Source organism: Oryctolagus cuniculus, chromosome 17 (assembly GCF_051225735.1).
Source record: "Oryctolagus cuniculus isolate XC-2025 breed Fujian yellow rabbit chromosome 17, ASM5122573v1, whole genome shotgun sequence".
NCBI classification, from domain to species: Eukaryota; Metazoa; Chordata; class Mammalia; order Lagomorpha; family Leporidae; genus Oryctolagus; species Oryctolagus cuniculus.
In genome coordinates, this window is record NC_142883.1 from 38,079,813 (window position 1) to 38,105,969 (window position 26,157).

The window sequence follows — 26,157 nt, forward strand, 5'->3', positions numbered from 1 at the left end:
TATGCATGATATTAACCTCATTATAAGTTATATTTGAATACAATAGTAAAATACTCACCCTGTATCTGCCCTGAGGAAGTCTCATACTTAATTGTACATAGTGTGTATGTCTGTTCACTATTTACATGTATTAATTGGGACATGGCTCCTGAGTTTGCTCTCCATTTAAGACAAGGTTGGATTATCTTAGGTAGCAACTTGCATTTGTACTGTGACCTTTCCTTAGTTTTCTGTAGTGAGAAAGATGCTGAAGAAGCAGGCAGATTCTATTTAATTACTTGCTGTTTTGCAAATCTACAGGTTTCCAGTAGGGAAGAATTATTGATTCAAATAATGAAGAAAAAAAAACTCTAATATTAAGCACTAGTCAACCTAGCCTAGAACAACTTTTTTTTTTTTGGAGGGGAGGAGGGTGGTAAACCTTATTTATTTATCTATTTGAAAGGCAGACAGAGTAAGAAAGATAATCATTCACTTTCTGGTTCACTTCCCTAATGCCCACCACAGCCAGAACTGGGCCAGGCCAAAGATAGGAGCCCAGAATTTAATCCAGGTCTCCCATGTAGGTGGCACCCAACTACTTGAGATATCAACTGATGCTTCACAGGGTGCACTTTGGCGGGGAGCTAGACACAAACCCCAATATGGGATACAGACATACCAAGTCCTAACTGCCCTTCTCTAGAACAAGTTCTAAACAAGCCCAGGCTTACCTAACAGAGTACTTCTAGAATTAAAATCAGAATTACAATTTATTTGCTCCCTCTTGTGACCTAGGTACTAAAATTCATTTATCATCACATTCTTACAAAACCCTTCCAATCTTTTTCATGTTATATGTGAGGAGAAAAGAGACAAAGAAAGATAATAAACTACCTAAATTCTTTGAAAGTGGTCAAGGTGGAGATAGGACACAAACTCAGACAAGCTTTAAAGTCCATGCTTTTTCAAAACTGTGCCAAGTACCTTAGGAATGTTTCAGACATTTATTGGGCACTTATTGGTTACAAAAGAGTATAGACAGTTCATCACCAAACTATGTAAAATACTTCAGGAGCCTGTTTTGACAGTCAGAAGGTGGAGGCCCTGCATATCAAGCTGAAAAGTATGTAGCCAGGCATGTTTAAATTTTCTGATGAACAGATCTACTCTGCAATAATACATTTCTAGTTCACCTAACTTACTGGATTCTACCAAAAGCCTGGTGACTCATGAGACAAATATCCTGCACTTTGTGTAGATGAGAAAGAAATCAGTGACGAGAGGAAGAGACAGGAAAGATGAGTAATAAAGGCCTGGATTCACGAAAATTGTTTAATGGCCATGGCATTAGGAAACTCCTGATACCTGCTACTTCTTCTGTTTTAAATAGTAAGAGACAGTTTACTAGTTAGACTTGGATAATTTTGGTTTTTTTTTCTAAGCAGCATTAAAAAATATTTTATTTACATACATACGGCATTGACTGTTTCTTTTAAAAATATACTTCCTGGGGGCCTGGCACTGTGGTACAGTGGGTAAAGCCACCACCTGCAGTGTCGGAATCCCATATGGGCGCCAGTTCAAGTCCCGGCTGCTCCACTTCTGATCCACCTCTCTGCTATGACCTGGGAGAGCTGTGGAAAATGGCCCAGGTCCTTGGGCCCCTGCACTCACATGGGAAGACCTGGAGGAAGCTCCTGGCTCCTGGCTTTGTATTGGCGCAGCTCTGACCATTGCAACCAATTGGTGAGTGAACCAGCAGATGGAGGACCTCTCTCTCTCTGCTTCTCCTTCTCTCTGTGTGTAACTCTTTCAAACAAATAAATAAATCTTAAAAAAAATTTATGTTCTGGGCTGGTGCTGTGGTGTAGCAGGTAAAGCTGCCGTCTACAGTGCTGGAATCCCTTTTGGGCACCAGTTTGAGTCCCAGCTGCTCCATTTCTAATCCAGCTCTCTGCTGTGGCCTGGGAAAGCAGTAGAAGATGGCCCAAGTGTGTGGGAGACCCAGAAGAAGCTCCTGGCTCCTGGCTTCAGATGGGTCCAGTTCCACCCACTGTGGCCATTTGGGGAGTATACCAGCAGATGGGAAGGAAGATCTCTCTCTCTTTCTCTTTCTCTCTCTCTTTCTCTCTCTCTCTGCAACTATGCCTTTCAAATAAATAAATATTTTAAAATTTTTATTTCCTTAAGTTGGCAAGAATACATAATACTTACAGCCTATGAATGTTTTAATAAATGTATACTCTGTGGAATGGCTGAATCAAGCTAATTCACATATCCATTACCTCACACATTCACTTTTTTGTGGTGAGAACCTTTAAATTGTACTGTGTTAGCAAGTGAACACAAACATTACATTGTTAGTAATTACAGTCACCATATTGTGTAATAGGCCACCTGAATGTAGGCCTTGTAACTAAAATTTTGTAACCTTTTGCCTACAGCTCCTTAGTCTCTGCTACCCCAGCACCAGTTATCCTATTCTCTGCTTCTTGAGTTTCACTTTTTAAAATTCCACATACTGGTGAGACAATTTGCCTCTTTGTGCCTGGAATATTTCTCCTAAGATAATGTCCTCCAGGTTCACCCACACTGTTGTAAATTACAGGAGTTTTCATTTTTTAAGGCTGGATAGTACATGTATGTGTACACATCTCATTTTTCTTTATTCGTCTATCGATAAACAGGTTTCTATGTGTTGGCTGTTCTGAATACTGTTACAATGAATATGGGAATACAGATAACTCTTAGACATACTGATTTCTTTTTTTTTTTAAGATTTTATTTATTTATTCGACAGGTAGAGTTATAGACAGTGAGAGAGAGAGAGAGAGAGAGGTCTTCCTTCCATTGGTTCACTCCTCAAATGGCCGCTACGGCCGGTACTGCGCCGATCTGAAGCCAGGAGCCAGGTGCTTCCGCCTGGTCTTCCACGCAGGTGCAGGGGCCCAAGCAGTTGGGCCATCCTCCACTGCCCTTCTGGGCCACAGCAGAGAGCTGGACTGGAAGAGGAGCAACCGGAACTAGAACCCAGCGCCTATATGGGATGCGGGCGCCACAGGTGGAGGGTTAGCCATATGAGCCACGGCGCCGGCCCTGCACATACTGATTTCATTTCCTTAGGTCATATGCCCCAAAATGAGATTCTTCAATCATATGGTTATCTATAATTTTTTGAGGCACCTCCACAGTTTTCTATAATGGCTACATTAATTTACTGCCCACCAACAGTTCACAAAGGTTTTCTCTTCTCTAGATCCTTGCTGTTGTTTTGTTTTGTTTAAGATTTATTTATTTATTTGAAAAGCAGAGTTAGAGAGAGAGAAAGAGACATGGAGAGAGATCTTCCATCCACTGGTTCATTCCCCAAAGGGCATCAACAGCTGGGCTGGGCCAGGCTAAAGTTAGAGGCCAGGAGCCTTATCTGGGTCTCCCATGTGGATGGCAGGCGTTCAAGTACTTGGGCCATCTTCTGCTACATTCCAGGTGCATTAGCAAGGAGCTGCATCAGAAGTAGAGCAGCCAGGACGTGGGATGCCAGCGTAACAGGTGGAGGCTTAACCCTCTGTGCTACAATGCTGGCCTCCAATGCTTATTTTTTGTCATTTTTATAATAATCACCCTAATAACAGATATGAGGTGATAATGCACTAGTTTTAATTTGCATTTCCCTGATGATCAGTGATGTTGAGTATTTTTTCACATAGCTGTTAATCATTTGTGTAATTTTCTGGATCCTTTATTTTTTGAGAAATTTTTTTGGGGCCCTTTCTCAATTTTAATTGTACTGTTTTCTTACTATTGAGTTGAGTTCTTACTACAGTTAAAATATCAACTCCTTTTCAGGTATAAGTTCACAAATATTTTCTCCCATTCCATAGTTTGTCTCTTCACTATGTTGGCTGCTGCCTTTGCTATATGGACAGATCTCTCTCTCTAAAAATGTCTATTTATTAATTTTTATTCATTTGAAAGGTAGAATGAGAGAGAGAGAGAGAGAGAGAGAAATCTTCCACCCACAAATGCTTGAAACAGTCAGGGTGGGACCATCCCAAAGCCAGATGCTAGGAAGTCAATCTGGGTCTCACATGTGGGTGGCAGGCACCCACGCACATTGGTCATTATCTGCTGCCTATCAGATTGTATTAGTAAGAAGCTAGATCAGAAGCAAGGAGCCAAGATTTGAACTGGCACTACGATACAGGATGCAGATGTCCCAAGTGGCAATTTAACCTGCACATATAGTTTTAATTTTGGCTGTGCTACCTGGTAAGTGAACAACTTAGGGCAAATGGTTTCAGTTCTCTTGGGTTTGTTTTCCCTTATCTTAAGTAGGATGTACCCTGCACCTAGCAGAATTTTATTTTTTTCTCTTTCTCACATTAAGATCTGGGACAGGAACTTGGCATAGCAGTTAAGGTGCCACTTGGGATGTCCACACTCCACACAGGAGTGCCCGGGTTCATGTCCCTGCTCCCAATTCCAGCTTCCTGCCAATACATATCCAAGGAGGCAGCAGGTGATAGGTCAAGTAGTTGTGTTCCTGTCATTCATGTGGGAAACCCAGATTGGGTTTCCTGGCTTTGGTGGTGCCCAGCCCTAGTTGTTCTATGCTTTTAGGGAGTGAAACAGCAGAAGGGAGACCTCTGTCTGTATCTATCTCTGTGCCTTTCAAACAAATAAAACAAATAATTTTTTTAAAAAAAGATTTTTGGGGCCGGCATTGTGACCCAGTAGGTTAGTCTACTGCTTGCAACGCCGGCATCCCATATTGGAGTACTGGTTTGAGTCCCTGCTGCTCTGCTTCTGACCCAGCTCCCTGTTAATGTGCTTGGGAAGCAACTGATGATCACTCAAGTACCATCCCGTGGGAGATCTGGATGGAGTTCTTGGCTCTGGCTTCAGCTTGGCCCAGCCCTGGCTGTTGTGACCATTTCGGGAGTGAACCAGCATATGGAAGATCTCCCTCTCTTTCTCTTTCGCTCCCTGTCACTCTACTTTTCAAATAAAGAAAATAAAAATCTAAAGGGTTGGAGCTGTGGCATAGCGGGTAAAGCTGCCGCCTACAGCAGCAGCATCCCATATGGGCACCAGTTCGAGTCCTGGCTGCTCCAGTTCCGATCCAGCTCTCTGCTGTGGCCTGGGAAAGCAGTAGAAGACGGCCCAAGCCCTTGGGCCCCTGCACTTGTGTGGGAGACCTGGAAAAAGCTCCTGGCTTCAGATCAGCATAGCTCTGGTCATTGCAGCCATCTGGGTAGTGAACCAGTGGATGGAAGACTCTCTCTGCCTCTGCCTCTCTGTAACTCTGTCTTTCAAATAAATAAGTAAATCTTGAAAGAAAGAAAGAAAGAAAGAGAGAGAGAGAAAAGAAAAGAAAGATCTTTGGAAAAAAAAAAAAAGCTTTTCAGTGCTCCTCTTACTTATGCAGACCTACACACCAGAAATGGTGTTACATCATAGGTTATCAGAAGGTGCTTCCAATTCCTGTGCAGACTGGTCACAGTAGGGGAATCAAGTTATATGAAGGCACTTTAAAAAGTTAGTGGAAAATGGCATTAAAAGATAAGGCACATGGGGCTGGCATTGTGGCCCAGTGGGTTAAGCCACCACTTGTGATGAAGCATCCCAAATCTGAGTGCTGCTTTGAGTCCTAACCATTGCGCTTCCAACCCTGTTCTCTTCTCATGTGCTAGGGTTGAGGGTGGGGGCACAGCAATTGATGCTCCAGTGCTTCAGTCCCTGCCACCCAGTGGGAGACCCAGATGGAGTTTCTGGCTCCTGGCTTTGGCCTGGCTCAACCTCACCTACTGCAGCCATTTGGGGAGTGAACCAGCAGATAGAGGATCTCTCTCTCTCCCTTTCTCTCTGTCACTCTATCTTTCAAATAAATTAAATACATAAATCTTTTGTAAAAATAAAGATAATGCACATTTCCCACAAACTCTTTGCAGCCTCCCTTGTACAGCAGTCTAGGAACTTTCTGGCCGGAAAGGGACTGATTCCCTTTTGAGTAGTATGGGCACAAAGGAGAAAGATGAGGAGGGGCGCCTGGAGAGGGCGGGCAATGTCCCTGAATGGAAGAGGTGGCGGCGCAGGCTGGACTCAGTCCTCAGCCAGGCAGCGTGGGAGCCAGGGCTCCGTGAAAGAGCCTTAGTGTTTGAACTCCAAAAGCTGTAACCCTTGAGACTCAGGCCTTTTGTGAGGTGAAATCCTCTCTACTGAGTATGTCACGGGAAGGCTCCTGGCCTTCAAGAGCCCCTGAAGTCGGGAAAGTGGTCTGCTCCAGGACCTAAGTACCTAATTTACACTGACTAGCTTTATCTCAGATTAACAAGGAGAAGAAGTTGAAGCCCAGAAGGCATAGCTAGGCTTTTGGACTTTCTATCTCTGTGTATCAAACTACAGTCATCAGTTACATGAAAAATATAGATTAGATAATAAGAGTTTATAAAGCCTTCCAGCACTCAGGACATAAGTAACTAGACATGACAACATGACAGAGTGTTACTTCCACAGGGAGGGAGCTTAGAAACTGCATTTTTAGGGCCGGCACCATGGTGCAGTAGGTTAATCCTCCGCCTGTGCCGTCGTCATACCATATGGGCGCCAGTTTTAGTCCCGTTGCCCCTCTTCCAATCCAGCTCTCTTCTATGGCCCGGGAAAGCAGTAGAAGATGGCCCAAGTGCTTGGGCCCCTGTACCCACATGGGAGACTGGGAAGAAGCACCTGGCTCCTGGCTTCAGATCGGCGCAGCTCTGGCCGTTGCAGCCATCTGGGGAGTGAACCAACGGAAGGAAGACCTTTCCCTCTGTCTTTCTCACTGTCTGTAACTCTACCTCTCAAATAAATAAATCTTTTTTTAAAAAAAGGAAATTGCATTTTTTATTCTAACTACAGCAGTTTATTAGATGAGGAGCTGCTCTGGGGATACTTTAAGTCAGCGGCAGTCATGTTATGGAGCCTGACTAAAGCATAGACTTTTCCTTGTTGGGTTTCTCATTCAAAAGCCTATTTCTGAGGCCAGTGTTCTGATTTAGGGGGTTAAGCTGCCACCTGCTAATGCTGGCATCCCACATGAATACCAGTTCAAGTCCCAGCTGCTCTGCTTCTGATCCATCTCCCTGCTAATGTGCCTGAGAAAGTAGCAGAAGATGGCCTGAGTGCTTGGGCTCCTGTCACGCTTAAGGGTGTCTGGGTTGGAATTCCTGGTTCTTGCCTATGGCCTGGCCCAGACCTGGCTGTTGCAACCATTTAAACAGTAGATGGAAGATCTCTGTCTCTCCCTCTTTCTTTGCCTTTCAAATAAATAAATCTTTTTTTTTTTTTTTTTTTTTTTTTTTTTACAGACAGAGTGGACAGTGAGAGAGAGAGACAGAAAGGTCTTCCTTTTTTTGCCGTTGGTTCACCCTCCAATGGCCGCCGCGGCCGGCGCACTGCGGCCAGCGCACCACGCTGATCCGATGGCAGAAGCCAGGTACTTCTGGTCTCCCATGGGGTGCAGGGCCCAAGGACTTGGGCCATCCTCCACTGCACTCCCTGGCCACAGCAGAGAGCTGGCCTGGAAGAGGGGTAACCGGGACAGAATCTGGCGCCCCAACCAGGACTAGAACCCGGTGTGCCGGCGCCGCTAGGTGGAGGATTAGCCTGTTGAGCCGCGGCGCCGGCCAATAAAATAAATCTTTACAAAAAAGTTGACTTCTTTAGTTAAGAATGAAAGGGTTTGGAGAATTTGACATTAATCTGTCCTGAGGGTTAATCTTCAAAAATACTGGTCCAAAATGGATTGACTTGAATGTTATTAAAGTAATAATAAGATTATCAATGTAAATTTCTGGCCCAAAGAGGAAAGATGTTTGAAGGATGAAGGAGGCACTTGGTCATTTTTGCTGTGACAGGTTAAATACAGGGTATACTGGGAGCATGTCAGAGGTCTACTTCCCACGGCTTGAGAGGGCAGGAGAGGTGTTTCTCAGAAAGTGATGTTCAAGCTGAGGTGGGAGGCACCTCAGCAAAGGAAGTCATGAAAAGATGAAATGGTTCAATAGGGAGAGGGCTGGGCCTGCATTATGGTGTAGTGGGTAAAACTGCCGTCTACAAGGTCAGCATCCCATATGGGCGCCAGTTCAAATTCCAGATGATCCATTTCCAATCCCAATCCAGCTCCCTGCTAATGCACCTGGAAAAGCAGCAGAAGCCCACATCCATGTCGTAGATCCAGATGGAATTTCTGGCTCCTGGCTTCAGCCTGGCCCAGCTCCAGCTGTTGTGGACATTTAGGGAGTGAACCAGTAGATGGAAGATCTTTCTATCTCACTGTTCCTCTGTGTGTGTATGTGTGTGTGCGTACGCATGCGTGTAACTCTGCCTTTCAAATAAAAAAGCTTCCCGAAAGAGAAATAGGCATACTTCTGCTTGGCTGGAGAATGGACTGTAGATGAGATGGTGATAACAAAATGGGGGGCAGGTGTTTAGTGCATAAAACGCTGCTTGGGACCCTGTATCCTATACCAGAGTGCTGGGGTTCAAGTCCCCACTCCGAGTCTAAATCCAGCTTCCTGTTAATGGGCACCCTGGGAGGCAGCAGACAAAGACTCAAGTACTTGGGTCCCTGACACTCATGTGAAGGACCCGGACTGAGATCTGGGCTCCTGGTTTCAGCCTGGCCCAGTCTTGGCCATTGCAGCCATTTGGGGAGTGAACCAGCAAATGGAAGATCTCTCTCTCTCTGTTTGTCTCTCCCTCTTTCTGTAACTCTTTCAGATAAACAAATAAGCCTTTAGTGACACACATATTTACTATACAAACAGATTCTTCTGAGACTGAGACAGGCAATATTAATTACCATATAGGGAGAACAGTATAAAGTGGAACTGTCCTGAGCAGGACAGGAATTACAGTCACCCTACTGGCCAGTGATGTTGAAGTGCTTGGACCTCTACTGAGAGCGCAGCATGCATATCTTTTCTTTCTTCCTTATAGAAGCCTAAATGACTTCATTCTTATCTTGGCCTTCACTTGCTCATTTCACAAATACTTCCTGAGGATACATTTCTGGCTACTGAGGTTACAAAGAAGAAAGGACAGTGTTCTCACGCTCTGTCTGGGGAAGATACACAAAGAAAGAATTCTAATATAGTTACATGATTGTAGCCCAAACATCTCCACTGAGCTCTAGACTTTTGTCCTTTCCAGGCACAATGCAAAACACAGGTCCAAACAGAACAGTTTATTTCTCCCCCAAATCTGTTCTTCCTCCAGTTGGGTCTTTCCCATTCCCTTCAGCCGATCTTGCAAGCAATGCCACTGTCCACTACATTGCTTAGGGCAAAAACCCAGAAAAACACTGCCTTAATCAGTGTTACTGTTCTTCTCACTGTGCATTTTAATTTCTTCTATAGTTTAAGCACACTGACTAAACAGAATTCTTTCTTTCTTCTAAATACTTACTTACTAACTTATTTGAAAGGGAGCGCTAGAGAGAGAGGGAGAGACACAAAGAGATGGCTCATCTGATGGTTAAGGATCCAAATGGTAGCAACAGCCAGGCATGGGCCAGGACAAAGCCAAGAGCTAGGAACTCTAGCCTCGTCTCCCACACAGGTGAAAGGGGACCAAGTAGTTGGGCCATGTCCCACTGCTTTCCCAAGGACATTAGCAGGAATGCTGGATGAAAAGTAGAGTAGCCAAGACTCAAACCAGTACTCTGATATGGGATGCTGCTATCATACTGTGGCTTACCCCACTGTGCTATGCCAGTCTCTGGAGCTCAGACTTCTAGGGAGGGCCTAACATCAGTTTGAAGTGGAAGGGTAACTTCCGAGTGCTTGAATGCTGTTTTTATTGAACAGATCCCACTATTACGTGGGCCTGTTTTTCCTACAATGGCACAACACTGATGACTCATATTCAGTTTGTTGACAATTATGACATCCAGATCTGGATGTATGCCCTAGCTAGACTCAAGAATTTCAATTTAAGTGAGACAAAAGATGCGAAGTGAAGCTATGTCCTCCGTGACGGACCCTGTCTCATTCTTGTGGTTTGAAAGGTGTAAAGGTGCAGGGGAAACACCAATGTTAGTAAACCGCTGTGTGAGAGGACAACTTCTGCTTAAATGGTCATTTTAATGCTTCTACCATTCATTTCCCCCCACAGCTTCCAGAGTGACCCCTCAAAAACCAATCTGATTACTGCATTGGTGTCAACCCTTCCTGGTATTCTATCCCATCCCAATGAGATCTGAAGTCCAACTACGGTTTATAAGACGACAGATAATCTTGTTCTTGGGCCTGTTTTCCATCTTACTGCTCTAATGAGCTGTGCTCCTGCCACATGCTTCTTCTCCATGCCAAAAGAGCCCCTAGCTCAGGGCCACTTGCTGTTCCTCTTCCCCTAGAACAGTTCCCCTCTAGAAATCCGCCAGCTCCCTTTCCCATTAAATCATCAGACTGCTGCTTACTGGGCCTCCTCTGTTGAGGCCCTCCTCATCTACTGTAACTAAAAGAAACCTTCCCCATTTACAGAACTGCTCCGATTTTCCATGTGCTGATTGGCACCATGCTAGGCAGATTCTGAGGGTTTAGCGTCTCAAGCTGCATCCCTCCTATTCCTTTATTTCCCTTTATAGATTTTTCCATAAAACTTACCGCATTACTGGTCATTATCTATTATTTAGTTATATGTGTATTTCTTACTGCCAATCTCCCCATTATACAAGCTCCATGGCAAATAGACTTTGCTTTGTTTGCTGCTGAATTCCCAGCACCCAGAAGTGTCTGTTCATTAAATAACTGTTGAGTGAATGAGTGAATGAATGAAGAGATTTTAGGATACATCAAATGTAAAATACATCAAATGTATAATACATTTATTGACACGATGTTTAAGAAAATGTCTTAAAGGGTATATACCAAATTGTTATCTGCTTACTTAGCGTGATAGGAGGTGGTTTTCACATTATTTTTGGCTCATACAAATTTTTTCAAATACGATTATCTTGCATTTACTTGTATACCAAAAAATGAATAAAGGGACCACACACGTAGAAAAGGTAAATGAATTCTAAAGCAGGTTGGGAAAATTTATCACAGACACACTTCTTAACAGATATAACAATATCATGGTTCAGATAAATCCTGGATCAAAGCCCCTTCCCCAATGCTTCCTAGCAATGCGGTCTCTACGCTGCAGCCACAATCTCTGCCCCTGGAGGTTGGGGATAATACTAGTGCTTACCTCACACGCTTGTTTAAAGTGAGACTGTATGTGTAATCTGCTTTGCGCAATGCCTGGCATGCAATCGGTACTCGACAATCGGTAGCTAAGGTACGAATCAGTAGTAGTAGTAGTAAGAGGTGTTGGGACATACCTAGCTCTCAAGATTGCCATCAGAGTGGACCACCACATCCTCTCATCAAAGTGCCTCCATCTGGGCCTCTGAAGCCCAAAGTGGGACTGCTTCTTTCCAAAGAAGGCAATTTCCACGTTCCAGAAGCATCTGAATGAAAGGTACCCTCCTCACCCCTAAGCCATTCATTCAGCCTGGAAAATCCATGAGCGGCACTGCGAGGCCCGCACGGGAGAGGCGGCCACGGCTCACCGTCCTCGGGCCCAGGCCCTCCACAGGGGTGGAGGCGGCAATGTTTACCCCCAAACCCAGACAGTACCGGCCCGGTCCGCCTCACCGCACTCCGGAGGGGATCGAACGGCACCACGAACCGGGAAGCCTCTGGCGACGGGCCACGCGCCACACGGGAAAAGTGATTATGGGTCCGACTCAAGAGTCAGGCGAGCGGCTCAGCCCCATGCTCCCAGTGCTCAGGCACCGGGACGGCGGCGGCGGCGGCGGCGGCGGCGGGCGCGCGGCGGAGGCCGGGTTAGAGGCAGAGGGGCGGCGCCGCCGGGCAGGGGCCGCCAAGGCTGGGGACCGCCGCGGGAAGGGGCGGAGGCGGCGCGCGCTCGCGACTGCGCCGCTCGGGAGCGCGCACGCAAGGCCGGGCTGCGCGCGCGCGCGGCTGGCGGATCCTCGGCGCGGAGGCGGGGGCCGCCGAGAGGTGAGGCGCGAGGCGGCGCGGGGCCGGCAGGGAGGCGGCGGGGCGCGAGCCCCTCTGGCGGGGAGACCGGGACGCTGTGGGGCTGGGGGGGTCATTGGGGACGACGGCGACGGAGAGCGAGCTGTGTGCCCTCGCGGCGGCGGGCGGTGTCACGCCGCGCTGTGGGGGAGGGCGGCGCCGGGCTCCGGCTGACCCTTTGGGCCCCGCCCCGCGTCTGCGCGGCCTCGCGTGGTCCGAGCCTCTGTGTTCCCGTCTCTGCAATGGTGCGCGTGGTCACGCCGACTGCAGCCGGTGCGTGTGCCGCCCGGCCCCGGCGCTTCCCGTTGAGTTTCCAAATGCTCCTCCCCTAGGAGGCGTTTAGGCCCTGTTGTGGCGCCGAGGCTCAGATCCATCCAGTGACTTGCCTAAGAGCATGCGGCTCCGGAGCGAAGCCAAGGTTTGGATCTGGGCCGTCCAGCTCCACAGCTTTTCCTCCCCGCCGCCTGCCAGGCACTGATTTGAATTTGGCCCGTGTTGATTTGCAGCTAGCGCCCACTGTGCCGTGGATGTCAGTGTCACGAGGCAGTCTCTTGTGAGAAGAGGAGGAAAGACGGTTTTGCTCATGTCGATATTGTGCCTAATTACGGTAGCGTGCTTTGTGGCATGGGGGTGTGCCTCAGACTGCCTCCTGCACACCCTTAATTGGCCGTCTGTGTCACTAGCTGTGGGACGCTAGGCAGGAAGCCTAATCCCTCAGACTCTGCCTAGCGCGCTGCCAGTCAGCACGTGGAAAATCGCAGCAGCTCTGTAAATGGGGCTCTGTTCTTGGGTGTGTAACGTGCCCTTGTTAAGCTCGTTCTTCTCCAGAGATCAACGTTTATTTCCAGCAGAGGGAGACCCATCCACCTCAACCAAAAAGGCAGAGTTTACTGGCAGCCGTGTTACCCGAGTGTCATGATGAGTTATTCTGCCAGCCAAAGATTTCTGGGGGAAAGAAGCCACTCCGGGAGAACTATGCATTATCCTTTTGTAGAACCAGCATTTAGTTGTCCAGTATTTATAGGTTTATTGAGTTCCTTCTGCATGCTTGGCACAGTGTTTGGTACTTTAAAGATATACAAATTTGTATTGGAGGGGCCGGGGCTATGGCTCATTTGGTTAATCCTCCGCCTGTGGCGCTGACATCCCATATGGGCGCTGGATTCTGTCTCGGCTGCTCCTCTTCCAGTCCAGCTCTCTGCTGTGGCCCGGAAGGGCCATGGAGAATGGCCCAGGGGCTTGGACTCCTGCACCTGCATGGGAGACCAGGAAGAAGCACCTGGCTCTTGGCTTCGTATTGGCGCAGCGCCAACCGTAGCGGCCATTTGGGGAGTGAACCAACGGAAGGAAGACATTTCTTTTGTCTCTCTCTCACTGTCTATAACTCTACCTGTCAAATAAATAAATAAAAAGTTTTGTATTGGATGCAGTCCCTGCTTTCATTTAGTTTAAAAGTGGGGGAAAATATACAGAAGGTGTTCTTATCGAGAAGAATGTGAAAAGTGCCAGAAAAGAAAAAAGAACTTTAAAAAAGAAAAAAAATCTGGAAAAAAAAAGACAAAATCATGGATGTATAGAATAAAGAGGATTTTTTTTGCTTAGGGTGAAACAATAAGTTTCTGCCTTCAAAAAAGGTACTTTTGTACATTTTTTTTTAAGATTTATTTATTCAATTCCTGGAGAGTTATAGAGGGAGAAAGAGTGATCAGTTGCTCTTCCATCTGTTAGTTCACTCCCCAAATGTGTGCAATGGCCAGGGTTGGGCCAGAGCAAAGCCGGGAACCAGAAACTCTGAGGGTCCAATACTAGGGCCATCTTCACTGCCTTCCCTGGTGTATCAGCAGGGAGCTAGGTTGGAAGCAGAGCAGCTGGCACTTGGATATGGGGTGCTGGTGTCTCAAGCTGCAGTTTGACCTGCTGCACCAGAGTGCCAGCCCCTGTAACTTTGTTGAAGGAATAAATTAATGAGTAAATGTGTATCGTAATGGATAGGATTCCTTGGTTTCCAGTAACAGAAATCATTCAGATTACATTTTGTCGGAAAGATAGGGAAATGAGGGAGGAGTAAACAGATGGGCCACCCTGGGAACAGGGCTCACAGTGGCAGACCTCAAGTGTCAGACTCTTTGACAGTGAAGGCTGTGCACCAGGTGCCTGCTGCCCCTGTGTCTTACTCAAGATCCGGATTGCAGCAAGAAGTCTCCTGCTTTCAGCTTCTGTTGGGCTGAGCTTGGTATGTTGGGATTGGGAGCTCCACCAATACCCCATGAAACGCGGAAGGGTCAGTTCTCCAAAGAGGGCTAAAGAGAGAAGTGCTGCGGGGCAGAGAACCAATGGTTATTTATTGTGTTTACCACAGGCTTCTAAGGGCGGGGCACAGATGTGGTCATGACACCTAATTCTCACAGCAGGTTGGGAGGAAGATACTGCTGTATCCACTCTACAGAGGAGGAAACAGCCTTACAGACACAGAATGGTTTCTCAGCATTACAAAGCTAGGATGTGACAGAGCTGAATATGTCATACATCCTGTCCCTTTGAATTGTGTTCTGATCCGTGTGCTCCTTTGGTCTGTTCATAGAGGCTCATCAAGCTTCGGTGGACCTGTTGCCCAGTTCTGAGATCTTGAAGCTCTGCCCGGAGGAAGATTAAAGCAGCAGTCTTGGCCAAATAGGGGATGGACCGTTTGGGTTCCTTTAGCAGTAAGTACAGTGGGAACGAGTCTCCGGGGAATGTTAATGGCAAACTCAAGTTGAAGTTGATCAAGAAAGAAACATAAGCACTTGGAAGTTAGCCAATCCTAAAGAAATTAGGACAGTATCAAATAAAATCAGCCAGTATTTATTGACTGCCCACTGAACACATGATACAAACATATAAGCTTAGATCTTAGGAAAAACAAAGCTAAAATAGACCAGGCATAGTCTGGTTATCCTGGAGTTAGACTTAAAGTAGTGGGATTTGTCTTTTGAACCTATAGCATCTTTTTTTTTTCTTTCTTTTTTTTTTTTTCTTTTTGACAGGCAGAGTGGACAGTAAGAGAGAGAGACAGAGAGAAAGGTCTTCTTTTGCCATTGGTTCACCCTCCAATGACCACCGTGGCCGGCACGCTGCGGCCGGCGCACCGCACTGATCCGATGGCAGGAGCCAGGTGCTTATCCTGGTCTCCCATGTGGGTGCAGGGCCCAAGCACTTGGGCCATCCTCCACTGCACTCCCTGGCCACAGCAGAGAGCTGGCCTGGAAGAGGGGCAACCGGGACAGAATCCGGTGCCCCGACCGGGACTAGAACCCGGTGTGCCCGCGCCGCTAGGCGGAGGATTAGCCTAGTGAGCCGCGGCGCCGGCCCTCAGTCCACTCTTTGGCTTTACACATACAGAAGATCTAAATCCAGTGCTGGGAATATAAACTAAAATTGCAGTTTCCCGCACCTTTTATAAAATAATTGGTCAACTTATTTGGAAATAATCTCAGACTTATCAAAAGTTACCAGAGTAAGAATACAAAAGAGCAGTGGAGGATGGCCCAAGTGCTTGGGCCCTGCACCCCATGGGAGACCAGGAGAAGCACCTGGCTCCTGACTTCGGATCAGCACGGTGCGCTGGCCGCGGCAGCCATTGGAGGGTAAACCAACGGCAAAAGGAAGACCTTTCTGTCTGTCTCTCTCACTGTCCACTCTGCCTATAAAAAAAAAAAGAATATAAAAGATATTTGCATACCATTTATTAAGCTTTCAGTCCATTTGCTTTTTTCATTGGTACTCACTCGCTCCCTCCACTGTAAGAATAGACACATATACCAAGTGTCTTTTCCAAATCACTTTGAGATAGGTGACATATATCATGGCCCTTTACCCTTAAGTACCTCAGTGTTTATTTCCTGAGAATTAACCTCAGCAGAATGATCACTTTTAGTAAATTCAGTATTGAAGGGTTGGTGTTGTGGCAGAGCAGGTGTTAGCTTTTTATTGCCTCTGGATTTTGAATAATGGTTAAAATAAGAAAGCCTTTCTGTTCTAGGCTATAGAAAATTCTGGAATATCTTTTTAATTAAATTAGTTTGAAAGGCAGAGTGACAGAAAGGGAGGGTGAGAGAGAGAGAAAGAGATATCTTTCATCTGCTGGTTCACTCACCAGCACCCACAACATCTGAGGTTGGGCCAGGCCAAGGCAAGGAGGCAGAAAGGCAATCTGGTCTCCCACGGGGTGGCAAGAACCCAAGTAACTGGGTCAGTTGATATGACCATTTAATTTGGGGTAGCAACATCACAGGTAGTTCCTGAATATTTTTTTTCCTGAATATCTTTTTGAAGAACAATTTGGCTGTTTATATCAGTATCAGAGAGCCTCAAAATCCTGCAACAGGGGCTGGCCTTGTGCTGCAGCAGGTTAAGCCTCCGTCTGCAATACCAGCATCTTATATGCGTTTTGGATCGAATTCTGTTTGTTCCACCTCTGATCCAGCTCTCTGCTAATGCTCTTGGGAAAACAACAGAAAATGGCACAAATATTTGGGCCCCTGTCACCTACATGGGAGACTGGGATGAAGGTCCTGGCTCCTAGCTTTGGCCTGGCCCAGCCCTGGCCATTGTAATCATTTGGGGAGTAACCCTGGCGATGAAGATGTCTTTCTTTCCCTCTCTCTCTTCTCTCTGTAACTCTTGCCTTTCAAATAAATGGTCTCTTAAAAATCCTGTAGCAGTCTTTTACACACTCAACAGTTCAAGAATGAGGAAAAAAATATATATATATCCTGAGGAATAAATGTGAGCTATTACATTCACATAGTTGTTAATCTCAACATTCTTTTTAAAAATGAAAAGTCAGAAACAAAATTAATGCTGACCAACCGAAAGGGAGCTGATTAGATTAATTGTTCTGAGCAATTGTTCTGAACCTGCTGATACCCACGGATTTCATAATTTTAAACCCCTTTTATCATTGAAAATGCAATACTTAGATAATACAAATATATCTACACATAGAATTTCAAAAAATAGAAATAATGCTCTAACTATAGGAAAGGCGATAAACCCAAATATACTTCAAAAAGTTTGTGGAAAAAAATGAAACCAAAAGGTACTTTTAGGGTAGGGCATTTGGCACAGTTGGTAAGACTCCACTTAGGGGGCCGGCGCTGTGGCTCGTTGGGTTAACGCCTTGGCCTGCAGTGCCAGCATCCTATATGGATCCTGTTGTAGTCCTGGCTGCTCCTCTTCTGATCCAGCTCCCTGCTATGGCCTGGGAAAGCAGTAGAAGATGGCCCAAGTCCTTGGGCCCCTGCACCCACGTGGGAGACCCAGAAGAAGCTCCTGGCTCCTGGCTTCGGATCAGCACAGCTCCGGCTGTTGAGGCCATCTGGGGAGTGAACCATCGGATGGAAGACCTCTCTCTCTCTCTCTCTCTCTCTCTCTCTCTCTGTAACTCTTTCAAAGAAATAAATAAGTATTAAAAAAAAAAAAAAAACTCCACTTAGGATGCCCACATCCCATATTGGTTCAAGTTTTGTCTCTACCCATCCTGGGAATCAGCACATGATGGCTTAAGTATATGGGTTCCTGCCATCTATGTGGGAGACTCAGATGGAGTTCTGGCCTCTGGCTCTGGCCTGACCCAGCTCTGGTTGCTGTGGACGTTTAGGGAATGAAGCAGCAGGTGGAAGATCTCCGTCTATCTCTGCTTTTCAGATTTAAAATAAATAATAATTTTTATAAATATAAGTTGATTGAAATCCATGTGTTTTTTTTTTCATAATTTGCATTTTCCATGAACTTTTTGAAGACTCCCAGATGCTTGGGCAGAAGATAGTTTTGCACCAAAATAAGCTCCTTTTTTTTTTTTTTAAGATTTGTTTGTTTATTTGAAAGTCAGAGTTACACAGAGAGAGAGAAGGAGAGACAGAGAGTGAGAGAGAGAGTCTTTCATCCACTGGTTCATTCCCCAACAGCTGGAGCTGTGCTGATCCAAACCCAGGAGCCAGGAGCTTCTTCCAGGTCTCATGGGTGCAGGGGCCCAAGGACTTGGACCATCTTCTGCTGCTTTTGCAGGTCAGCACAGGACTGGATTGGAAGTGGAGCAGCCGGGACTTGAACTGGTGCCCATATAGGATGCTGGCACTGCAGGTCTGGGCCTTAACCTGCTGTACCACAGCGCCGATGCCATTAAGCTCATATTTTAATTCCATTTCCCACAAACTTTTTGAAATACCCTAGTAAAGGTAAGTAATTTACAATGAAATGAAATATCTCAGTATGTTTACACTGAGAAGATTAAGTAGTCAGATGTTTGTACTTATGTTGAAACACTGCATCCTACAACTACAAAAACAGTGATTCAGGTGTATTGTGTTGATTACTAAGACGTACCACAAGCACAATAACTCCTGGTTAAGTTCTGAGCAGAACAAAATAGTCTCTTCTAGAATTGTTTGGTTGCCTTACTGGAGATTTCAATGTATGTTAAGACTCAAATATCTTGCTTTATTATATTAATTCCTGGGTCATGTAATTTGAGGGTTTTCACCTCAAATTTGAATATTTGAAAAGACACAGGTCGCATTTTGTTGCATAGGAATGTCTTAAGTATTGCAAGATGCTGAGAATCCTTGGCCCCTGCCTGCAAAATGCCAGTAGTGCTCCCTAGTCATTGTGGCAACAAAAAAAAAGTACATCCTTGGAGTTCCACAATTTCTTTGTGGGCACAGCGCTGTGACATAGTGGGTAAAGCTGCCGCCTGCAGTGCCAGCAATCCCATATGGGTGCTGGTTCGAGTCCTGGCTGCTCCACTTCCTATCCAGCTCTCTGCTTTGGCCTGGGAAAGCAGTAAAAGATGGCCCAAGTCCTTGGCCCCTGCACCTGCAAGGGAAGACGTGGGGGAAGCTTCTGGCTCCTGGCTTCGGATCAGCTCAGCTCTGGCCGTTGCGGCTATATGGGGAATGAACCAGTGGATGGAAGACCTCTCACTCTCTCTGCCTCTCTCTCTGCCCCTGCCTCTCTGTAACTCTGCCTTTCAAATAAATAAATAAATCTTTTAAAAAAATTTCTTAGTAGAGAGAAATTGAGAACCATTAGTTTAGATGATTGACACAATGTAATATTACCAGCCACTAAAAAGAATGAGAAAGATTTATGTGTATTGTCATGGAAAAAATACAGTATGTTTCCTTTTTTTTTTTTTTTTTTTTAATTTACCTGTTGATTTGAAAAGAGAGCAAGGTCTTCCATCTGCTGATCACTCCCCAAAATGGCCACAGCAGCCAGGTCTGGACCAGGCCAAAAGCATGAGCTAAAATTTCCATCCATGTCTCCCACATAGGTGGCAGGGGCCCTAGCACTAGGGCCAGCTCCTGCTGCTTTACCAGGTGTATATAATAAGAAGCTGTATCAGAAGTGGAGCAGCCAAGACTTGAACCGGCTCACCTATATATTCCAGCATCACAAACAGGACCTAACCTGCTATGCCACATGCTAGCCCTCTACAGTGTGTGTGTGTGTGTGTGTGTGTGTATATATATATATATATATATTTTTTTTTTTTTTGACAGGCAGAGTGGACAGTGAGAGAGAGGGACAAAGAGAAAGGTCTTCCTTTTCCCGTTGGTTCACTCTCCAGTGGCCGCTGCAGCCGGCGCACCGCGCTGATCCGAAGGAAGGAGCCAGGTACTTATCCTGGTCTCCCATGGGGTGCAGGGCCCAAGCACTTGGGCCATCCTCCACTGCACTCCCTGGCCACAGCAGAGAGCTGGCCTGGAAGAGGTGCAACCGGGAGAGAATCCAGCGCCCCGACCGGGACTAGAACCCGGTGTGCCGGCGCCGCTAGGCGGAGGATTAGCCTAGTGAGCCACGGCGCCGGCCTACAGTATATTTTTAAGTGGGGGGAAAAAAGACTTTGAAACATATATAGTGTTGCGTGGACTTCAGGGAGGAAAATGCTGTTATGGAATCTGAGAATTCCTGCCTCAGGTTACCAAATACCTGTAAACCCTTACCTCCAAAGCCTTTGTTCTCTTAGATTCCTGCAGTTGATGACAGAGAATAGTTTTGCTGGGTTTCCCTTGGGGAGTCAGCCAGGGACACATTTGTCTGCATTGTCACTAGTTCAGAGTGTACTCCTTGGCCTTGGTATTTCAGAGACATACCACTGTCGCTGGGAGTGGGAGGTGGTCTGCTGTGTTCTGTACTTCCCTCCAGGAAAGGGAGGGAGTTTTCCTGGGTTTAAATCCCAGCTCATGTGAAGTTTAAATCTGAAGATACACGCTTAAATGAGTTTTCTTTTTCCCTCCAACATTTTATTATGAAAAACTTCTAAACTTAAAGAAAAGTTGAAAGAAAGAACAGTGTGGTGATACTTATATGGCTGCTGCCTAGCTTCAGCACTTGTTACCGTTTTGTCAGATTTACTGTATGTATGTTTTGTGTAGGTATACTTTTGTGTGTGTGTGTGTATATACTTTTTCCCCTTGGAAAAGTAAGCTGTGGGTAACGTGAAATCTGCCATTTAAATCTTGGGTTTATAAATCTGTGTGTGTGGGCCGTATCTGCTTATGTGAGGTTTGAAATAACAAGTACAGTGTAGGTAGCAGCAAAGCTGCCCTGAAATACAAAGCAGCATACTTTTTTGCTGCTTATTTGGAATGAGTTCGTCTTATCTCTGTGAACCTTTCTGCACAGTTCAATGACTTGTGTGGTCCTTTGTGGTTTTTATCTTTTTGTAGTTAAGCTAACCATAGGTGTTTTGAAACAGTGTATTTGTTTTCTCTTTGTCCTAGATGATCCCTCTGATAAGCCACCCTGCAGAGGCTGCTCCTCCTACCTGATGGAGCCTTACATTAAGTGTGCTGAATGTGGGCCACCTCCTTTTTTCCTCTGCTTGCAGGTAACTCAGTCAAGAGAGGCTTGCCTCTCCTTGTCTGGTTTATGGGTGTAGTAATTCAGAGATTACTATCGATTGCTCATACATTGTTCAGTCCGTTCCTTCCAGTCAGTCTCGCGTTACACATTTTACCAGTGAAGAGCTAGGGAACAGAGCAAATAGATGAGGCAGCCTGTTGACGCTCTATCTCCAGCTTAAGCTGGTTTTGCAAGTAGATTCAAAGTACTGGAACTACGGGAGACAGAGCTGGCGGGTTGTTCCACTTAATGACACTGTTTATTGTCTTGTTGGAGAGTAACCTCTGTTCAGGTGAAAAAAAAGGGAACAAACTAATTAATTATAAGGGCTTACTGTGTGCCAATTAGTATTTTGAGTACTTTACGTGAATTAACCCTTCAATCACCACTATAAATCCTATGGAGTAAAGATGATCATTATCCCTGTTTTAAAGGAAAAGAAACTCAGGCAAAGAGAGTTCAGGTACTTGCTCAAGGTCACATGGCAAATAACCATGTCTGATCAGATGTAAAACATTATTGATTATAAGAAGCATCCATATTTTAGAAGTTGATGCATAAAAACAACTAAAGAAAGTTGTGAAATGTACAGAATTCTGATTTCAGAATTTTAAAATACGGGGGCTGGTGTTGTTGCACAGCATGTAAAGCCGCCAACTGCATGCATTGCAAGCATTCCATATGGGCTCTGGTTCATGTCCCTGCTGTTCCAGCTGTGATCCAGCTCCCTTCTAATGGCCTAGTAAAGCAGCTAGATAATGACCCAAGTACCTGGGCCCCTGCCACCCACGTGGGAGACCTGGAAGAAGTTCACAGCTCCTGGCTTCAGCCTGGCCCAGCCCTGGCCATTGTGAACTAGCAGATGGAATATCTCCCTTTCTCTGTCTCTCCCTCTCTGTAACTCTGGCTTTCAAAATAAATAAATCTTTAAAAAAATTATTTTTAAATACGAAAATAGTATTTGTCCTGGAATTGCTGCAATATGGTGAGTGTAGAGCCAGGGCTCGTGCTCTTCCTGAAGGTGGAGTTTTTCTCTTTGAGAGGCACTGAAAAGCTGTGATCATAGTGTACCATTCTCTTATGCCTTCAGACAAGATTAAATTAATTCTTAAAAACTCCACACAGTGTTCTCAACATGAAAATAATGTTAAATGCCTGGGGTGATGTATATGCCAGTTACCGTGATCTGAGCATTACAGTTTGTCTACAGGTATTGAAATTTCACACTGTACCCCATAGATTTGTTTAATTATTATGTATCAGTTAAAATTTTATTTATCTATTTTAAAGATGTATTTATTATTTATTTATTTGAAAGGCAGAATGACAAAGAGAGATTATTTCAACTACTGGTTTACTTTCAAAATGACTGCATCAGGCTGGCGCTGTGGCTCAGTTGGCTAATCATCCGCCTGCGGTGCCAGCACCCTGGGTTCTAGTCCTGGTTGGGGCGCCGGTTCTGTTCCCGCTGCTCCTCTTCCAGTCCAGCTCTCTGCTGTGGCCCCGGAGTGCAGTGGAGGATGGCCCAAGTGCTTGGGCCCTGCACCCCATGGGAGACCAGGAGAAGCACCTGGCTCCTGGCTTCGGATCGGTACAGCACACTGGCCGTGGTGGCCATTTGAGGGGTGAACCAACAGAAAAGGAAGATCTTTCTCTCTGTCTCTCTCTTTCTCTCACTGTCTAACTCTGCCTATCAAAAAAAAAAAAAAAAAAAATTAAAAGAAAAAAATTGACTGCATCAGTTAGGGCTGGCCAGGCTGAAGCCAGGAGCCTCAGACTCCACCCAGGTTTCTCATGTGGGTGACAGGGGCCCAAGTCCTAGGGCCAGCTTCCACTGCTTTCTAGGTGCATTAGCAGGGAGCTGATTGGAAGTAGAGCAGCCGGGATTCAAATCAGCACTCTGATCTGAAATTCTGGCATCAGAATTAACTTAATCTGCTTAACCTGCTGTGTCATAAATCCAGCCATTAAAAATATATTTTTTAAAAAAACCTATCACAAGGGTATCCAGAAACTGTCTTCTATCCTTTAAAAAGATATTTTTAAAGCAAGTTTTAGTAACTTAATTTTGCTTTCTTTGCAGTGTTTCACTCGAGGATTTGAGTACAAGAAACATCAAAGTGATCATACATATGAAATAATGGTAATGATGACGTTACTGGGAATTTCCAATCGTTTTTTAAGTATTAGTCTGGGAGTTATCGCCAAATATCTCTTTCCCTTTTTTTCCCTCCTCTTCTGGATTTCATAATAATTATCCAGTAAGTTTTATTGGGGTTTTATGGAGCTACTAAGGTATTTAAGTACAGTTAGACTTAACCACTCATTTTTGTTTTCAGTTTATAAGGTAATGAGGGACGTATTTTTCAGTATTGTCCAATGTGAGGTAAAGAGGTATGTTGCCCTGTATGTTGGTTGATACTCATCAACCCAGGGTACTGTCTGTCCAGTGTGTGCTGCCAGTGTGCTTCATGATGTTGGTGGTGTGTGGCATTCTGTCCCTCCACTTTGGGGACATTAGTTATCCTTTGAGAGTTAAGTTATAAAATGAACAGAAGAGCAAATGAGTTAATACTGTGTGTAAAATCACTTTGAAGGGACAGACTGACTTATGGGTTGGAATAAGATATGACTATGATTGTTTATACTGCCACTTTTTGGGGGGAGTAAGGGGGTGGTATTCAATGTTTATTTTTAGGGTTGGTTTACTTTATTTTTTATTTATCTTTTTTAAAAAAACATTTTATTTATTTGAAAGAGTTACTGAGAGAGGTAGAGACAGAGACCGAGAGAGAGAGAGAGAGGTCTTCTATTCACTGGTTCACTCCTCAAATGGCTGCCACGGCCAGAGCTGCGCTGATCTGAAGCCAGGAGTCATGAGCTCCTTCCAGGTCTCCCACTTGGGTGCAGGGGCCCAAGGACTTAGGCCATCCTCTGCTGCTTTCCCAGATGCATTAGCAGGGAGCTGGATAGGAAGTAGAGTAGCTGGTACTCAAACCGGCACCCATATGGGTTGCCTTGTGCTGCAGGCCAAGGTTTTAACCCACTGCGCCACAGCATTGGCCCCTATATTTTATTGATTGATATATAAGAGAATAGATTTCATGAATTTCATAGATATGATTCCAAGAATGCATTGATACTTTCCTCCCTCCCTCCTTTTTCCTTTCTTTTTTTTTTTTTTTTTTTTTGAATTTTTGTGATAACATACTTTGAATTTATCTTATAATTTAATTACAGGCTTAATGCTACTCTAAACAATGGGCTCTACAAGTAAAAGATAGATCACTGTTCCACAGGGGTATAGATTAGGGTTATATACAGCAGTCAAATCACAAGATGTCAGTTTAGCTCAAATACATCATTTGGTTTCCTTTTCTTTTCTTTCCCTTCCCTTCCCTTCCCTTCCCTTCCCTTCCCTTCCCTTCCCTCCTCCCTCCCTTCCCTCCTTCCTTCCTTCCTTCCTTCCTTCCTTCCTTCCTTCCTTTTTTCTATATATTTTAGTTATATATATGTATATATCTATATATATATTTAATTAGAACCAACCAGAGAAAACATGATTTCCATCTTTTTGGGGTCTGGCTTATTTCACTAAGCATAATGGTTTCCAGTTGCATCCATTTGTTGCAAAAGACAGGATTTCATTCTTTTTTATGGTTGAGTAGTATTCCGTCATGTACATGTACCCCATTTTCTTCATCTGGTTATCAGTTGATGGACATCTAGGTTGATTCCTGTGCTGCCACCTTTAAACCTTTAAAGAGAGAGTGAAAGGGCTGCTGTCCTTCCCTGCCCTGACCAGGGAGGAGAAGGGGTGGTTTAATTAGCTAGAGTGAATATCTGGTCTACTCGACAGCCATGTAGATACACCTTTGTCAACATGGTTTTGTCAGTTAGCACAGCACAGTAAATATGTAGCTAAATCTCCTAACTCACCAAGCAGTTTTCTGATATTTGGCTCCATGTAATCTTTCTGAAAGGAAAGAATGCTGGCTGATATGGCAGTAATAATTTCACATTGCAGATTACTCATTTGGCACTCTCTTAGTTTTCTGTGGGTGTTGTAACAAATTATCAAATATTAAGTGGCCTAAGACAGCTCAAATTTATGATCTCACAGATCTGTAGGTCATTTTAAAGTATTTTTATTTATTTGAAAGGCAGAGCAACAGAGATAGATTTTTTTATCAGCTGTTTCATTCCCCAAATGCCTACAACAACTGGGCCAGGCCAAAGCCACGAGGCAGGAACTCCATCCAAGTCTCCCACATGGGTGGCATAGACCCAGCTACTTCTACTGAAGGTGCATGCTAGGAGGAAGCTATATCGGAAGCAGAGTTCAGACTCAATCCCAGTCACTCCAGTATGTGGTTTAGTCCGCTGCACCACAGTACCTAGCCTGCAGTTCTGTAGGTCAGATGACTGTTAGCCTCAGCCTAGTTGCCCTGTGTCCCATGAGACTGAAATGAAGGTATTGACTGCCCTGGGCTCTTATCTGGAGGCCTGGGGGAGAATCCACTTACAGGCTTTTTCAGATTGTTGGCAGAATTCACTGCCTTGAAGTTGTAGAAATGACACCTGCTGTTCCTTACTGGCTGTTGGCCAGGGCTTGTTCTCTGGCTTCTAGAGGCTACCTACATTTCCTGGCTCTTGGCTCCTTTTCTGTATCCTCAAAGCCAACAATGCAAAGTCCTTGAGGATTGTTAATGAAATGCTTGGAATCTCTGTGATCTGTCTTGCCTCATCTCTCCCATGCTGAATCTCTCCAGTCCTTTTACCTTCCTCTTCTACTTCAAAGGCCCCTAGTAAGGCCCCTTGTGATTACACTGGGCCCACTTAGGATCAGCTCACTCCTTTGTCAGCTGATCAGTAACCTTAATTCTGTCTGCAAAGTCCCTTAACAGCAGTACTTCCTTTGTGTTTGGATAATCAGGGGTCAAGAATCTTGGGAGGAGGTGGGGACACTTTTAGAATTCTGCCTACAATAGCACTGTTGCTATTTACTTTGGTGTCTTGAAAGTCCAGGAGGAGTGAAATCAGCAACTTTCTGAATCAGCTTGAACATTTTTTGGATCCTATTAAAACTGTTTCTAGACCTATAATACTGAAAGATTTTAGACCATAATGAAGTAATAGAAAATAGGTACTTTGTAAGAGTTCTTTGGAACTAACTGATTAGCCTTTCCCAGCACTCCTGTGAGTCCTTTTGGTCTAT

General features: G+C 45.1%; 2 protein-coding genes across 11 annotated transcripts in view; one reads left to right on the forward strand and one right to left on the reverse strand.

Annotated features, from left to right (window-relative positions):
* ACACA (acetyl-CoA carboxylase alpha) overlaps positions 1–11,834 on the reverse strand; it is a 318,142-nt gene extending 306,308 nt beyond the window's left edge. For 2 of the 5 annotated variants that reach the window (XM_089317362.1, XM_008271162.5), the window contains exon 1: positions 11,667–11,831. Coding sequence is in view for 1 of the 5 variants with exons in the window: in XM_008271159.5 (XP_008269381.3) it covers positions 11,351–11,388 (38 nt within the window). In the remaining 4 variants the exon portion in view is untranslated. Of the gene's footprint in view, positions 1–11,350 lie in introns of all 5 variants that reach the window. The other 3 variants (XM_008271164.5, XM_008271159.5, XM_051824672.3) reach the window with 3 other exon arrangements.
* A 63-nt stretch (positions 11,835–11,897) lies between these two features.
* The window catches only part of TADA2A (transcriptional adaptor 2A), a 56,655-nt gene continuing 42,395 nt past the window's right edge, over positions 11,898–26,157 (forward strand). For 3 of the 6 annotated variants that reach the window (XM_002719249.6, XM_051824704.3, XM_089317375.1), the window contains exons 1-4: positions 11,898–12,035; positions 14,635–14,755; positions 20,819–20,925; positions 23,023–23,082. In XM_002719249.6, the coding sequence (XP_002719295.1) occupies positions 14,731–14,755; positions 20,819–20,925; positions 23,023–23,082 (192 nt within the window). In that variant the 5' untranslated portion in view covers positions 11,898–12,035; positions 14,635–14,730. Of the gene's footprint in view, positions 12,036–14,186; positions 14,287–14,634; positions 14,756–20,818; positions 20,926–23,022; positions 23,083–26,157 lie in introns of all 6 variants that reach the window. The other 3 variants (XM_089317373.1, XM_089317374.1, XM_070061048.2) reach the window with 3 other exon arrangements.